Source organism: Phaethon lepturus, unplaced genomic scaffold, assembly GCF_000687285.1.
Source record: "Phaethon lepturus isolate BGI_N335 unplaced genomic scaffold, ASM68728v1 scaffold49907, whole genome shotgun sequence".
In the NCBI taxonomy this organism is placed as follows: domain Eukaryota; kingdom Metazoa; phylum Chordata; class Aves; order Phaethontiformes; family Phaethontidae; genus Phaethon; species Phaethon lepturus.
This window is the reverse complement of record NW_010555042.1, coordinates 89,559-105,835: the sequence shown is the minus strand read 5'-3', so window position 1 is coordinate 105,835 and position 16,277 is coordinate 89,559. Positions and strand designations below refer to the sequence as shown.

Below are 16,277 nucleotides of genomic sequence, written 5' to 3'. Positions count from 1 at the left end.
AATGTCTATAATAAAACTTTTACCCAGGGATGCCTTCTCATTAGGTGTGAAAAAAATGCACACAGTAATGAAGCCAAAAGAGGAAAACCCCACAGTGGTGGTGGAGGAACCCACCTATCTGATATGTCATTTTTACAGCTGCCACTAGCAAAATATGACTTTTAACAGTGTAACTTTTACGTGAAGGGGAAAACAGTCTTCCTTCTTGTTCATTATAAGGAAACAACATGCCTAAGAACACGCCTGGCTCTGTTGCAGCAACAGCTCCAACGCCTGAAGCAGGGCACAGCTGTGGGACCACCGTGCCTGCCAAGTCTGGGCAGATTACTACTGTCATCCATCCACACAGCTTCAGCATCCTCCACGCTACCCACAGGCTGCCCACAAACAACAGACATATGCAGAGACCGTAACACTGTGTGTCACACTTCTTTTTCCCCCTGACACCTCACAGCCAAATCAGTGTCTTGCCTCCCATCAGACACATCTGGACTTGCAGGATTTGACCACCTCTAGTCTCCAGTCACATGCTCATGCTCCTACTACACAAGTACATTCTATGATTCTATGATTCTATGTCCCCCAAAAAACTGAGAGACATTTGACCAAAGCACACTGCTTAGGTTAAAGATCAATTGTCACAAGTCCATAAAAACAGAGAATACATGACAGAAACAGCACAACAACCCAGAGAAAATATGTTCTTGAACTTCACAGGACTGTCTAACCTGATTTGAATTGGACAGCTTAATTATGCATTTTGTCACAGGCCATGGCTTATCTACTTACTGTAGTTCAAAAAATAAATATGGATTTAGTGCAATTCAGCTATAAAAAAATCTCGTTAAAAAGAAAAAGCAGAATTACGGAGCCCCAATTGTACAGTGTCTCAGTGACTCTGTAAGAAATCCCCTGTTTAAAAGCAAAGCACATGCTTTTCAGTCTCTTAAACTCTACCAGGCACTGGAAGATGTAGTCGTTCTTGACGGTGTGGCACCATCAACAGGACAATACTCTGCAGACAGGTCTGATGCATGTATTGGAACAAAGAACCTGAACAGATGAATACAGCCATACCCTATAGCTCTACTATTTCTGCTATGCTAGGATGGGCACATAGGTGAATAGACATTTTTCTGAATACATGGAGGGGAAGGTTCAATTGGTTAGTCAGGCATTTTTTATGTCTACACAAATATTTAAGAATTAATAGAATGATCAGTTAAATAAAATAAGAACATCCAGTTTTCCATACAGAAGAAAACCTCAGCCATTTATATGTGCATTAGCAATGAAGAAAACTAATGTGACAAGCTAAAGAATCACCCCTTAATTTCATTAGAACTGCAGTAGTTTTTAAAAATAAATTCTAGATGCTTTCAAAGTAACATATTCTACTAATTTGAATCTCCTTCCTACAGGCTTCTTACAGCATTCATACACTTCTCTTTTGAGGCCCTTAGGATAATTAAAAAATTCTGCAAGGAAGCCTTCTTTAATATCCAGTTTTGCAGAATCTTTACATAAGGAAATGTTACCCTAACTGAAAACAGCGTACACTTCATTTCTTGTGCCCGGTGTTCAGATGGACTCTTGGTAGGTACTTCTGTCTGATCCTTCCTCACATGCACACAGAAAGGACAGCCCTGACCTTTACTGAGCACTGGCAAACGCTTAAGATGAGTCACTACCAACTGCTGGAGCTACCATAAATGTCTCCTTCAAAATAAGTAACCTGAAATGCATTGCTGTTTTCAGATTTTTCATCTTCTCTGGAGTCTAAGTGACAATGTTGTTTTAAAACAACAGCGCAAAAGGGCAAATAGTGCAGAAACCGTCCTTCAAAACAGCTTCAGTTTCTTTAACACATGGAGTATTTCTCTTTACTTAAAGAAGAAGCCTTAGGAGACTTGCACTGGAAGGGATGTCCTGGGTAGTTGAGCCTACTCTCCACTATTGTAGAGGCTGCACAACATAATCCTTTTCAGATTTGCTAGCAATTAGCATCATTCACTGTACAAGCTCCCCAGCTACTTCGTTCATCTCTTTGCCAGTGCAGAACTGCAGCCGGATGTCAGTTAAAAGCTGTAATACCTGGTTTTCAAAAGGATCCTTCATGCAACACCAACCCACAGAGATTTTTTTTTTTTTACATCCTACAATGACAGATGAGTTCAGCTGCTAACGCTCCTTTCTCTTAAACCTCACAAGTCTATCAAACCTTGCAACACCTTTTACATTCCAGTGTAATTATGCAGTTTTTGAACATGAATTATTCCAGCTCTGATCTTCCCTGCAGCCTACTCAATAGTTTCGCTACCAGTAAGATTTTCTATCTACAGTTGTGGCCAGTTCTCTGATTGAGAAGCGAATCTGACCATGGCCACAAACAGACATCTCCCTATCAAAATACAAACTTTTGTACTTAAGACTTCCCAAAATGAGACCTTACTGCTACTTGGATGGTCTATGTACCAGGAAGGTTCACGTGTGCCCCAGGGCAGTCGTAAGTAGAACGTGCCTTGTGCCAGGCTGTGGGTTGGCATTTTGAACAGGGTGCAAAATGACTCAAACTGCTGCTGACATTTATGGATTGGCAGGTGGGATATGACATTGTCAGTGCTGGTATAATCTTTGAATCCTGTGTAACTGTGACTGAGTATTAGCAGGAAGAGTAAAGTAGCTCTATGCAGCCAGAAACAGCCCATAGTTTCCAGCAGGAACATTTGCCAGGACTTCCTGCAAATTTAAGCAAAAAACCTGATTTAATCTGTCCATGCATGACAGTTTTTATGAGAAATGTGGCTTTTTTCATTAGTTTAGAAATCAAAAAAATAAAACCCCAAACAGAGACCGTATCAAAACCTTTTCTGTTTGGAAAAGTAAAACCTCTTAAATGCCCTTTGGATCTCCTTTAGGTTGCTTTCAGTTTGCTTAAAGCATTTAGCAATATTTTTGATGTAACCAAAAGCATTCTATAGGAAAGAAAAATAAGTACATTTAAAAGTCATCACAAGCACATGAAATGAAGAGTAAAATACAACTAGGAGGTATACAGAAACACTGTCTATTTGGAACAAAAATGTCAAAATGTTATTGTTCCTTGCAGCAGGGCTAGTGCCCAGATAAAATTCCTTCGAGCCAGGCTGTGTATATTAATGCACATTCATGGAGAAACACATGAGTAGAAACAATCGAGAAAACAATTGAGAAAAGCATTCATACAGAAAAAGGTCAACAGTTTCTCTCTTGTTATGTTCATTTAAGAAATTTTAAATCAATGGCTGCCAATCTCGTTTTAACTGGAACATTTCTTTGACAATGCTGCAAGAGCTCAACATTTTTGTTTTTTCCCATTAAAAAATAAATCTTTGATCTGCCTGGCTAGGCCTGCTACATTTGAATCTTATCTGAAAATATATTTATAAAAAATGCCTTATGTAAAGAATTAAAAAAAATCAGCCTTTACAAAGACTAAAACCAAAATAACAAGCTTTTTGAGTTAAAGATTTTAAATTAATTTAATCTGAGTATCCCTCTGATCCCTTGTCTCCTTCCTGCCTGTCTACCCTTTCCTCCCAAAATGTGCCTTTATGAAAAAGAACACAGCAGAGTTTTACTTGACCTGACTCCTTGACCTGAGATGTGAAACCAGCTGTTTTGTCTAACCAGCCTAAAGCAAGAGTGCGAGCATGCTCCCTCCTTAATTAACTAGATCATTTTCCTTTCCTTGCTCATGGTTCACACAAGTAACATCACCAAAAAAGTGAGCTCCATTTTTTTTTGCTTACAAAATGCTAGATGTGACAATTAAAACCCAGAGAGAGACAACCAGGACAATAACCAGCAAGGCTAACACTACAGAGGGAACTCAATCTCACCTGAAGGCCACTAAAGGTGCCTAAAGGGCACCTCAGTCCTAGCACCCAGGATAATTTCTCATTGGCCAAGTGCTCTTGAAGGCCTGGGTCTGGCTGGTAGGAAACCCAGTAGAGACATAACAGAAACTGGTCCTAGGCTATATAAATCTAGGGCCATTTAGCATTTCCTTTCAAACAAGCTTGCAATCACAATCTAGTTTCAAGTGAAAAACTTCTGGCATCAGAAAATCCCCTCCAAGCCACTGCTTTTATCAGAGACTCTTGCTGAAACGCTCACCAGAACATGAGAAAGGCCAAGACCAAGACATCTGTTTTCAGAGTTTCTTCTCGGACCAGTGGAGAGGAAAGGTCAATTTAAGTTTCAACAAACTGCAGCCGGAATTTTGCTAGAAAATATGTTCATTAGGTCACTTGGACATCACCACTACCGTAAAGACCTCCCTAGCACTCTACAAGTGAAACTCACATTGGAACAGAATAATTTTAAAACACTGTTTCTCTGCATTAAAACATTTTGCTTCAATCTTTTCAGTGAATATATACTCCTGTTCCACCCTCTTTTGCATTCTGAGCAGCAGAAAAAAGATATATTAACCTATGCACCAATAAGTCTCTGGAAAAGTAAAAATAACATAAGCTCTCTGAAAACCTGGAAACCCACCCTATAACTTCAAAAAATATAAATGCCTTTGCACTGGTTCATTATTATTTCCCTTGGGAACAGTACCGTAAAGTTACAGTCAAAATTTTGTGACATTAAGTTTGGTCTTAACCGCTTCTGCCTTTCATTTTCCATTCAAGTTCTTAAATTTCAGCTCCTCTCACTGAAAAGTGGTAGTTTCCAGAAGGTTCCCAGGCAGTTCCAGAAGAATATTTAGACCTCAAGAGCTTTTAGAAAGAATTAAAGATTAAAATATTGTTACATTATTTATTTAGTCTGGAAAGAGGGCTTTTAGAAGTTGGATATAAATTTACGGTAAATTTTCAGTTTTTGCAAGGGAAGTGGACTTGCATCTTTCAGTCATAATCAGGCAAAACCTGAAGGATTAATTAAAGAAAGAGACAGAAGGAATGAATTACTGCAAACAAATGTGATTGATTTCCACACTGTGGAATATGCAGCCATTAGAGTAGTTTAACAAAGCACTTTTGAGGGTGAACAACTGAAAATATAATTTTTCTATCATAGCTTTTCTTCAAAACTGTTTCCTTTGAAATGTATCATTAGGCTGCAGGTTACTCAGCAGCTGAGAGTACGTGTTACACCTCCCAAAGCAGGTTGGCAGAAGGTCATTTTTCTAAAATGTCCTACTCTGAGACTATTTTGGATAGCTTTTCATGTACAGAAAGACAATTTGCTGGTGCCACTACCTTTTCAAAAAGCCATTATAAAGAAGTTGTAAAGTTTCGCAACATCTCAGTTGAACTCAATATCCCATGCACATCCCATGGGGGCAAAATCTGAAGCAAGGTTTGTCATATGTACCTGACGTACCACATTTGGTGGCTGTCTCCCAAAAAAACATTACCAGCTGAAAACATTGCGGTATTTAACTACCTGCATAAGGAACTGGCAGATTTTTAAACCTCTTTTGTGTGAGTTTTTTCCCTCACTGAGACACTACAGTTTAATAAAGCCATTTTAGCTAAAGGCTTTTCATATGCTGACTTTGCCAGCGGTATCTTTGTTCTATACATTTTCTATGCATTTTCCCTGTATGGTTTTTCGTTGTCTTACAGCACTATGCTACCTAGGCAGTGGCAAATGCAGCAGAAATTCAGCAGAGAGATCTCCAGGTAAGTTGTTTTGCACAGTAATATGTGTATTAACATAGGGTTTAATTATTGCCACAACAGAACATATGTTCCTGCCTACGCTCTGAGTGCCTCAGATAGGTTAACATGAGTTAAAATGAAAAGAACAGTCAAAGGTATCGGCACTTGCAAAAGCGACAGTCACAATAAAAGGCCAAGTTGGGTGGATATTCTATCATAGATCTCCCAGGCGCTTTGGAAGCCCAGATATTCATTAATGCAACTCTGATGCTACTGCGCACTCTGCTGCGTACAGCCTGCGTACATTCCTCAGAATATCAGCCTTGTCACTGCAGTAGCAAAGATGGCATCTAGTTAGGCTAGAAAGGTCTAGTTAGCATCTAGTTAGGTTATAACTGTATTGGTCCTATTTTCCGCATCCCAAAATGCGAGGGCTTACCCACCTCTCCCATCCCCACAGACTCTGAGGCAGGAAAGAATCCTCTCCTTACACTCATGCCAGCAGTTGGGTATTTCCTCCTAGATGTTGGGCTTGACCTGTTACCTACTTTTGTTCTGATCATTCATGTTTTCTGTAGACACTCATAAGCTAGTTTCTCCATCTGGCCTATCCGTTTCAAAGCATGAGTTTCAGGCGCGTTCTTCACTTAAAACTAACCACATCCAGCACAATAAAGGGGTAAGTCCAATTACTAAAGTTTTAGTGAGAACTCTCACTTCTAGATGAAGTGACCTGGTTACTGTGGTAACCCTAAAAGATCCCTGAGGCACCTAATTTCTGCTGGAGTTGGAGGTTAAGTAACAAAGGAAAGAGTTGTTTCAAAAATACACTGGGACATGACTGGTATTTTATGAGCAAATACTATTACCAAATTTTTCTGTCCACGCTGAAACCCTAAGTACTAGACATTGTATGTGGACATCTGAGCTGTTGCCCCTAGAAGGATCTGGAGAAAACTTAAAGCAGAGCAGTTCTGCATGCTTCTTGCAGGCCAAACATCTCCTGAAAGACTATTTATCTCTCTAACAAAAACCACACAGGCACAAGCCTTCACTTAATTTGCTTCTAAACGCAACACTCTCATGCTTTTTGAGAAATCAAAACTGCTGGTTACAACACAAGAAGCACAGGTGTTAGCATGCACGTGATCCTTTAACTGCTTGTGAGAAACCAGATGGCTTCCATGTGCAAATAATTCCCTTGCACGTCTGAGGTCTGCGCAGTAGAGGCAAGTGTTACTTTTGCACTGCTTATCTGTCTGCAATAATGGCAGCAACGAGCAGGACTGACCCTGGAATCCTGACTTTCCTCTGCCTGTCCAGCTAGACGGCTATTGCCCAGTCTTACTTCTTAATTCTTACTTTCAGGTGCTGATCCAAGCTGGTACCTTGTGTCTCCCATTTGTCTTTGTTCCTGAATTGGTCAGAAAAAGATTCAGAATCACAGTAGCTCACTGTGTCTTAAACAGAACTTCCTGATGATTTCTGTGGAGGCTTTTGTGTAAAAACTGATGAGAATAAAAACTCCAGAGACATTAGAGATGTAAGAATGAGTCGTAAATAATCAAGCAGATTGCATGCAAGATGATGAACTTCTCTTGCAAAGACAAGGCTTTCATTCTCGAGTATAAATCAAAGAGGTCAGCTAGTAGTAAGTCATCTAGTCTCTCTGCAGTCAGATTTGTATTTTATGCTACATCGTCCATTTTGCTTTAAAAGCTTTCTTGTTCAATGTTTTATCTAGCTGTCTGCTTAAGACAGTGAAGTATAAAAAAAGATAGAAGCTATGTTATCGCTGATCCCAGTCCTCAGATCCCCTTTTCCCCTGCATGCATGCAATGCACATTCAGAGCAATTTGGCGTGATATATCTAAGGGACATGCTTGTGTGTCATCACAGTTTTTACAATGGCACTTTTCCTTACTGAGTTTCATTGTCATAGATAAAAAATCCCTTATGTCTCTCATATTCGCTGATCATTAATAAAATGCCTGTATACTCAGATATGAGCATTCAAATGCGATTTGAAACTTCATGCTTACTTTGCTTATTTGTTTATCCTGATTTCTGGGCAAAACAAACAGCTGTGTAGGGTCTAGTTGTGCTTGAGATAGCGTGCTTGCTTTTGGCAACAGTGTTGTGAAAGCTGGCTTATATGTCCCTCTCTTCTCTTGTGCTCTACATTTCTTTCCTCCTGTTGTACTGGCACAACTACTTCTGGATCAGGGAACTGATCCAAATGAAAAAAAAAGAACAGGAAGGAATTGGTTAGCTTCTGGATCAGGCTCACAAGGTAGCTGCACAACAGAAGAGCAACATGGAGGCAGGAACAACTAATCTGGGGGAGAGAGAGAGAGGCAAGCTGGCAACTGCCACAGCATTTATATGTAGAGACAGACCTATAAATGGAGTTTCCACTACTGAAGGAGAACATTTTCTTCTACATCTCCCCCTAGAGTCAATCATTAAGCAAGTTTCTTAAGATCTGCAGCCTTTCTGGCACCCTAGGTTAGGTCAGACTACCGCGGGTACCTACCATGCCCCATGACTGGGCTATAGACACAGCTCAGTGTGTCTGCAGGGAAGAAGGGAGACTCGGGAACCGATGGTTGCATCCTTGCTCTGTACACAACGTCAATGTACACAGCAGATGTGAAACAGTAAACAAAACAAAAAAAAAATTAGACTTTAAATGTGCTCCTTGTTTCACAGCATTTTTGTACATGCCTTTTGCAATTCACTGTACAGAAACACTTTGTCTGTATTTCACTTCTTAACATATGAAAAGGAAGAGCAGTTTTGTAACAGGAAAACTTCACTGCCCATTCACAGAGCCTGGCAGGAGTCTTTTAAGTGTATGTAATAGTCCAGAGCACATTTTCAGTGCCAGTTAGGTTTCACTTGGTGACTCCTTCAAACCACTGTTGACCTTTCAAACCGCCAATGCTATGCTGGCACTGGTGTGAGTCTCAAAACAAATCTAGGACCTCAGCTCACTGGAATTTTCAGTCCATGATAACTATTTAGTGCAACATCCGCACAGGCTTTTAATAGAGCCACCAGGACTTATGTCATACTCCAGGCACATGGGACCCAATCTGCTCAATCTTTAACTAGGTCCCATCAGTATTCTGTCTCCAGGACAGTGTTAGGTGCTAAGGCAAGTGTTAATAACTTTCCATATTAACTACTGTCTAGGGAGTTTTTCCACCTTTTCCTCCTGGTTTACATTCTGCCTAAAAAAACCCCGTATTAATATCAAGGAGGAACAGTCAAGTGGTTGAAAGACAACAGTGGATCAGATTCTTAACATGCACTTTCATCCACTTCCAAAGGCTGATTATTCTTCACAAAGACATTCTAGGCATATACAGATCAAAATAATTACCTGCGAAGTTATATTAATAGATTTAATGAAGAGCTACCATAGAGACTTGAAAGTGTCCTAACAGTCATGATGAGCTATACGTTGGCAGGGTTTTATAGAAAGAACAATATGAGAGGCAGAAGAGGAAACTGCCGGTACTCTCTAGACTGCCCACACTGCTGTACAGCTTGCCGAACTCAGTGGTCTTCGCAGGCAATGTGACACCTTGCAGGAGAGCTTGTGGGATTTCATACTAAAACTCCTGCCCATGTTTGCCATAGAATTATTTCTGGATCTTCCTCCAACTACAGAGAGAGTGCTGGTGGCATTTCTGAGGCCTTACGCAGTGTGACGAGACATCCCGCTGAAGAGAATGTAAAAGCTTGTCTAAATTGAAAAACTAGAGGTATTCACCGACAGAGAGCAAAGACTCAGGCAGTGCACATTATCTACTGCAGAAATTAACAAGTGCCACATGGGTTGAGAGAGATGAATGACCATGGATGCTACAAAAGATGAAAAAAAGAAGTAACTACTTTCTCCTCTGCAAGTGTCACCATACAACCTTTAAAATATCTATATGCCAGTGAACTACCTTTTTCAACCATGTAATTCAATCCCAGCTGAGCATGACCCAAAGAATATTGAAATGTCCCCCTCAAATCCCAAATTCACCTTCCATTCCTCCAAAGTTGGTGTAGCTCACATCTTCAAGTTCAGATCTTAGCCAAGTCCAGCTCACACTCACATCATCTACAGAGCAGGAAATTCCACCCGCACTGAAATTTCCAAAGATGCTAGCATTTTGCATAACTCGCAACTAAAAATTAGGCAACACAGATTGCTATGATGCATTACTGTGGAAAAAGAGCCTTAGCTTATCTTCTTTCATACCCTCTGGAGAGCTGAAAAGTAACAGTGTCAAAGCAGGAAACTCAATTGAGATGAACTCTTACGTATTTCACCCAATTTTTTCACACCCTCCCCTTTTTTTTTCCAACTCCAGTTTTTCAATTTTTCCATATATCCATTTTCACCAACTGATTACAGAAATACACATTACAAGATACTATCCCAGGATCCTGCAAAAAATCCCACTACAGAGAGCAAATAGTCACTAAGACTAAATACTGAACAGACTTTGGGCTGTAGATACACCCAAGGGACTTGATGAAGGCTTGGATCTTTGTAGAAGCCAGCTGAGAGAAACTGCTGGTCCACTTTTAAGTGCTCAGTGCTACTACACAGGAGATGCTTGGTTTAGTAAGGAACCCTAGGGATGGACCCCTAGATGAAGTCCCATCCAGATGTTCACAGTACACCACGTTGCCCAGGGTCCGATGAAAGACATTATCACATTCAGAAGCATGAGGAGAAAAAGAGAGGGAGAAAAGAGGAAATGTCTGCCGAGCACACACAGAGAAATAAAAAGAAAAGCACTGGCTGAGTTCCAGAAATGAAAATCTGGCCCCACTGAAGTAGGTGGGAGCTTTGCCACCAAATTTCAATGGAGACAGAATTTCACCCGATGTGAACAGCACTCTGGAAATATCCTCCCTCCAGACACACTGTGGGAGCTTTTCTGGCAATGAATACTCACTGGAAACACAGAAAGGGAAATTAAACCCAAATCAAGACAACAATACCAGAATGATTAATCAACAAACAAAAAGGATGCAACAACAGTTAAACAAAAAGTATTGCAGAAGTGGGTGGAAAGAAGGCAGCAAGACCCTTATTTCCTGGACTACTGAACTTTGCCAGGAATAAAGAGGGATGCAAGGACTCGTGGTGCTGGATACACGTTGCCACGTCAAGACTGCACTGGAGGCAATCTGCACAGATTCAGTAACACAAGGAAGAAAAACTTCTAGCACAGATTCAGTCTTGGAGTATGCTCCTGTCACTAATGCTATATAAAGAGGCCAGAACCTAGCAACTTCAGCGAAGATTCCTAGGAGCAATCAGTGTCATCGCTTACAAATTACCAGACAGGCTAGTTCACAGAAAGGGCATGCTCAGCAAGCTCTGCAGTTGTGTAACTATGAGGATTTGGGAAATGAGAAATACAATGCCTGAAATACAATAAACAGACCCAACACCTATAAAGCCCCATCTATATGACAGCTATGACCCAGTTACTTACCTTACCCTCTGATTTAGTTTAGCATTTGGTTTCATACCACAACTGTGCAGTGGTCCTAGATGTTCCCCTTTTGCTGGCTTAAGGGTTCAGGCTTCCTAAGATGCTAAGTTCTACCTTTCAGAGTGTTGAATAGCCCAAATCCACCTAAAGCAGATGGAGGGATAAATTCCCATCACTGCTGGGACTCAGCCCCTAACTCCCAATCAAAGACCTCTTCTTTGCTGGAGCTTGTGCTGCAAAAAAGGGGACTAAATGGCTCCATTTCTGAGAACTACTGCAAATTGCACCACTTTGGATGTGGTGATGACAGCATGCAAACTTGCACACCTACCACTGACTAATATTCAAGTATTGTTTTCCACTTTGAGATGGGAAATCCAGCTGAAGATTCATGTCTACATATCAATGATGGGTGAGTGACAACAGCTAGCCAAGCATTAAACCAGAGTTCCCTGAGTGACTGTGCGTGACAGGCGCAGCATAGGCAGGTACACACCATGGTCTGGAAGCTCCCAAGGTCCTGCGAGCCTTTCTCAGGACTCTTCTTGCCTCACAAAACAACTGGAGTTTTAGCAGTGGGTCCCCAGCCACTCCTGTCATGGCGTGAGGCTCACAATCTTCACAGAGCTCAGGCCACCTCCCAGCTTCCCCTCCCTGCTCTCTTCTCCCTCTCTCAAATAACCAGGGAAAAACCCTCTTCGCAGTCCTTTGCCAGACCACGTGACCAGTCTCTTCAGGTGATGGAGATGTCCTGAAGCTCCATGGTTTGCTGCCTCATTACCCATGTGCCTGGACAGACCACTGGTCTCGGTGCAAGTTCCTTGTCCATGGGCTCTGCTGTCAGCCCTCAGGAATACCCCATGTTAGCGCCTATTGCCCAACGTTATTAAAGGTCAGGGATAAAACGGAGAGCATCACGGCAAAACAAAGCATCTCTGCAGGCCTTGCAGTACCCTGATGGCTCAGAGCAAGTTTTTCACACAGTTGCTTGGCTGGCAACTTGGAAAATGAAAATCAAATTTCTGTGGACTGACACTGATCCTTCTGCAGACTCTGGAAACAAAACTGGGAGGGGAGAGTGGCCGGAGAGTTACTGAGCTCTTGTGCTCCCTGGCTGCCTCAACACCATTGTTACCCCTGATGACAGACCAGAAGAACTGCTTCTCGGTGTGCCAAGATCCTGGGATGAAAAGCATGGACTACCCCTAGTGCTGGGCTTTGCACCAGGCTGCCGGCTGTTCCCAGCATGTGCCATGCAGCTGTGGGTGTAAAGGGCACGCCACGGCCCTCCTTCCCAACTTCAATAGCCGACCTTGTGAAGAACAGCAGGACAAGGACAATTACCTGCCAGAGGAGCTACTCATTTCAGGAGTGTTAAGAGGGTACAGCTGAGACCAGTATCTAGCCCAGTCTTTAGTTACATTGTGGTACCATGAAGTAAAATCTTCATGGTTTAAATCAGCCTCAAATGCATTTAAAACAACTACTGGAAGGAACAAAATAACATCTCGTTTTGAACAGCTCTTGCCAGCACTCAAGCAGGCTTGAGAAAGTTGTATGCCACCAGCTGACAGGCTGGCCACAGATGACAGCTGGGCTTATAACCTTCCTGCTCAGCCCCTGCTGGATCCAGGACTTAGACCGTAAAAGGACCAAACCTGAAACCAGTACCTAATCCACAAAGGGAGAACTTAAAAATCCACTTCTGGGTCACTTGTGGCTAAGGTTGTAAGTCCAGCGCTTCCAGAAGTTATTTTCACTGCCATGACACTGGCTGCAATATGTGGGAAAATGTGATTATCCATGGAATAAGGAGACTAATGTAAAATCATTTAAGTCTAGTCCCCTGCTCTCCCTCCTACCTTTTACATATCATATTATTACTTGCCTTCTTTTTTACACCCAGGCCCAGAGTAGTACCTAGGAATGGTTGAAAATGTATAATTTTTTCCAGGACCTACGCTGACTACATATACAAACCAATATTTTACCACATTCTCCTACCTCCCTTCAAGTATATCTGATGATTTTCTGCAATAGTCTTGTCCATACTAATACACCAACTGGTATCAAACAGGTAAGTATTTTCTACTGATCTGCAATTTTACCTAAAAATGAGAATTTTAGACTAGTACAATCCTTACTCAAAACAGCTGACAACATTCTTTTAAAACTGTCAGAAGTAGATCTTCAACAAAGAACATAATTTTTGGGAACAGAGAGACATGCAGATATTTTGAGAGTTACTGGTTCAAATGGTGCTCCTTAAACAAGTGAAAACTAAACATATTGAAAACATCCACAATTCTTTTTTTGTACAAATTGGCAGCATTATTTCACTACGCTCAGGTTTTCAAGAACAGGAAGTGTGACCATCAATTATTCTGAAATGAGAATTTCAAGTATGAATAAATAACCAGATGAACTTCAGTTGATGTAAGAAGATAAAAGGAAACGCAAAAGCAAAATCCAGCATTCTTTTTTTCTTGACGGAAGGCAGTAAAAGTGATTGCTGCATTCATTATTTATTTTATGATGCGCAGGTAAGTATAACTTCCACACGGTAACATGTGGCCCAGTGAGGAAAGGCAGGCCAAAGGACATGCACCAGTCTGCTTCACCAAGAAGCCAGATGATACAGGGGTATCATGGTGAACGGGATCATTTACTATAAACAATATCTGAAGATGACCGTAAGTTTATATTGTTTTGTGTTGACTGAAATAGCTTGTTCTGTCCATGCAGGGGACTCTAATTGGAGTTTGCTATTCAAGACACTAATTTACACACAGGTTGGAAGTGTCAGCAGTACAGCAGAATGACATGATATTTAAATTTACTTACCCTGTAGATTTCTGCTATGCTTAAAGTAAGGCCATTGCTCCAGTGAAAAAGCCCTCAAAGGCCACTTTGGCCACACTAGAGATTGGTTTGTGATTCAGGTTTCTAAACATTTATTTCTGTGCAAATTTTGCCAGAAAGAGGAACTTACTGCTTGTTGTAAAGTTACCCTCCCCAGCCTGGGGAAAGGAGTCTACATCTTGGATGACTTGTAGTACTCCCACAGTCCGCACTGGGGGATCCAGGGCTACAGAGCTCTCGTTCACTGTTATATCGCTGGCTCCTGTTATCTGGTTGGTTGGTGGTCCTCCTATGGACGCTTCCAAGTCTGGAGGTATATCATCCATGCAATCTGCATTTGGCTAATGGGAAGATAAAAAAAAAAAAGCGCTTTTACCCAATATGAGGATTTAATTAATTTACCTGTTCCCACTTCTTTAGAGTTTTTCACTTACTTTCAGTACTGAAAATGATGAATAAACATGCACAGTTTATTTGTTTTCATGTACTTAAAATCTCTTAATACAATCTGTTGGAAGAGAGACCCAAAGCATGCACTGGAAATATTCACTACTAAACTGTGTCACCTACAATCTCTAAATATTCTTATTTATACTTTTAAAAGTGTTTGGGCAAGTGCACATTAAAAAAGTAACTCACTTATTGATATGATCTGCTCAATACAGGCAGATTGCTGAGTCAGATTACAAATGTAAACAGAGACAGCAGCCAGAGGGAAATTATTATCTTTTCCCTAAATATACGTTTTATAGAGCCTATATCAGAGCTTTAAGGAATAAGAATTCAAGGGAACTGCCTGTGGGCGCATCTATGTGTGGGGTGCAAAAATAGAAGCTAAAGCTGTTTATAAGACAAGTCTTTTAACATCAAAAGACCTTTTCCTTTTCTAATGCTATATTTCCTACAAAACAAAATTATGAGAAAAGAAACAAACAAGCAATAACAGGAATTTGAAGAGTATTATTTGAATCATAGTCTTTCTTACTTTGTGATTCAGAGAAACTAAGGATGGAACCCAGTTCTGGGGTATTTAGACACTTCTCCCTTGCACTTACACAGTGAACACACCAACACCTCCAGAACAAGCCAAGCTCTTCAAGTCAAGGGAAGCAATCAGAGGGGGTTGTGGTGCCCACCTTTTGCACTGTGGGCAACTAAATATCCTTAACACCGAGTGTTCACAAACTGCACTGAGACTTCAAGTGGGCACTGCGCAACAAAGAGGATCGTTTGTCCAGAGACACTATGTCCAAGACTAGTTTCAACCCTTGATTTCTCTGGGCCTATTATGAATGCTCCCATTCATACAGCAGTGATTTCTATGGAGCTCCCCATAAACATTGGTGACAAATATAACAGTAAAAAAAGCTCTTTTTCCTCTAAAAGGAAACAGATTCTTGTGCCATTTGCCCATAGAACCAGGTCTAGTTCTCCCCAAGGCATGGAGAAAAATTGTTTGCATAACTATTTCAGGAACTGGGTTTTGAAGTTTTAACATATTATAACAAAAACAAGGTTAATTCAGAAGTAAGGATGCTACGTGTCAGGGTGCAAAGCTTCCAAAATGGCAGAGGGACATAGCAAGGTTGAACTGCAATTACGTAGATACCTTGTTAAGTTAAGAAACATGTGAAGTTAAGTTCCCATTTATCTTTATTGTCCAGCAGTCAGACAGCTAATCTGGATCAGTCACTTAGGTTTCCTCTAACTTCAATGGTTGGAGACAATTCCACTGTGTGATTCATGCCACCATAAGGTAAGTGGTATGAATTGCCCCCTCTGCCTTCCCACTGCTCAGTGCTAAGCAAAGTTGGGGCTTAAGAAGTTAGACTGGAAATCCAGCATCTGGATGGCTGAAGTCAGAGGAGGTGAACTCAACTCTGTGGATCTGATTTTTGCTATGCTTAGCTGTCTCACTTGCTAAGACATTTTTAAAAATCTCACTACCTGCCTATCTCCAACACCAGGCACCTAGAAACTAAGCAAAATATGATACAGCAAAGACTTAAACAGAGGCTTAGCTTTAAGCACAAGAGTAATTCCTTTGAACTTAGGCATAGAAGGTTACCACATGCTTACAATTTTGCAGAACCAGGAATTTAGCATGTTTTCTCTTTTCCCCATACATTCCCTGTTTGATTGTTGCCACTTCATACATATTTTTTTCACAATGAAAAAGGCAGGCATTTTAAACAATCCCCAGGTGACTTGTAGCCACAAACTGAAATTTGGGATAAAAATTAGA

General features: G+C 41.0%; 1 protein-coding gene across 1 annotated transcript in view; it reads right to left on the bottom strand.

Moving 5' to 3' along the window:
• RNF150 (ring finger protein 150) overlaps positions 1–16,277 on the bottom strand; it is a 117,186-nt gene that overhangs the window by 11,357 nt on the left and 89,552 nt on the right. Inside the window, exon 6 of the mRNA XM_010292024.1 lies at positions 14,163–14,373. Coding sequence (XP_010290326.1) covers positions 14,163–14,373 — 211 coding nt within the window. The remainder of the gene's footprint in view (positions 1–14,162; positions 14,374–16,277) is intronic.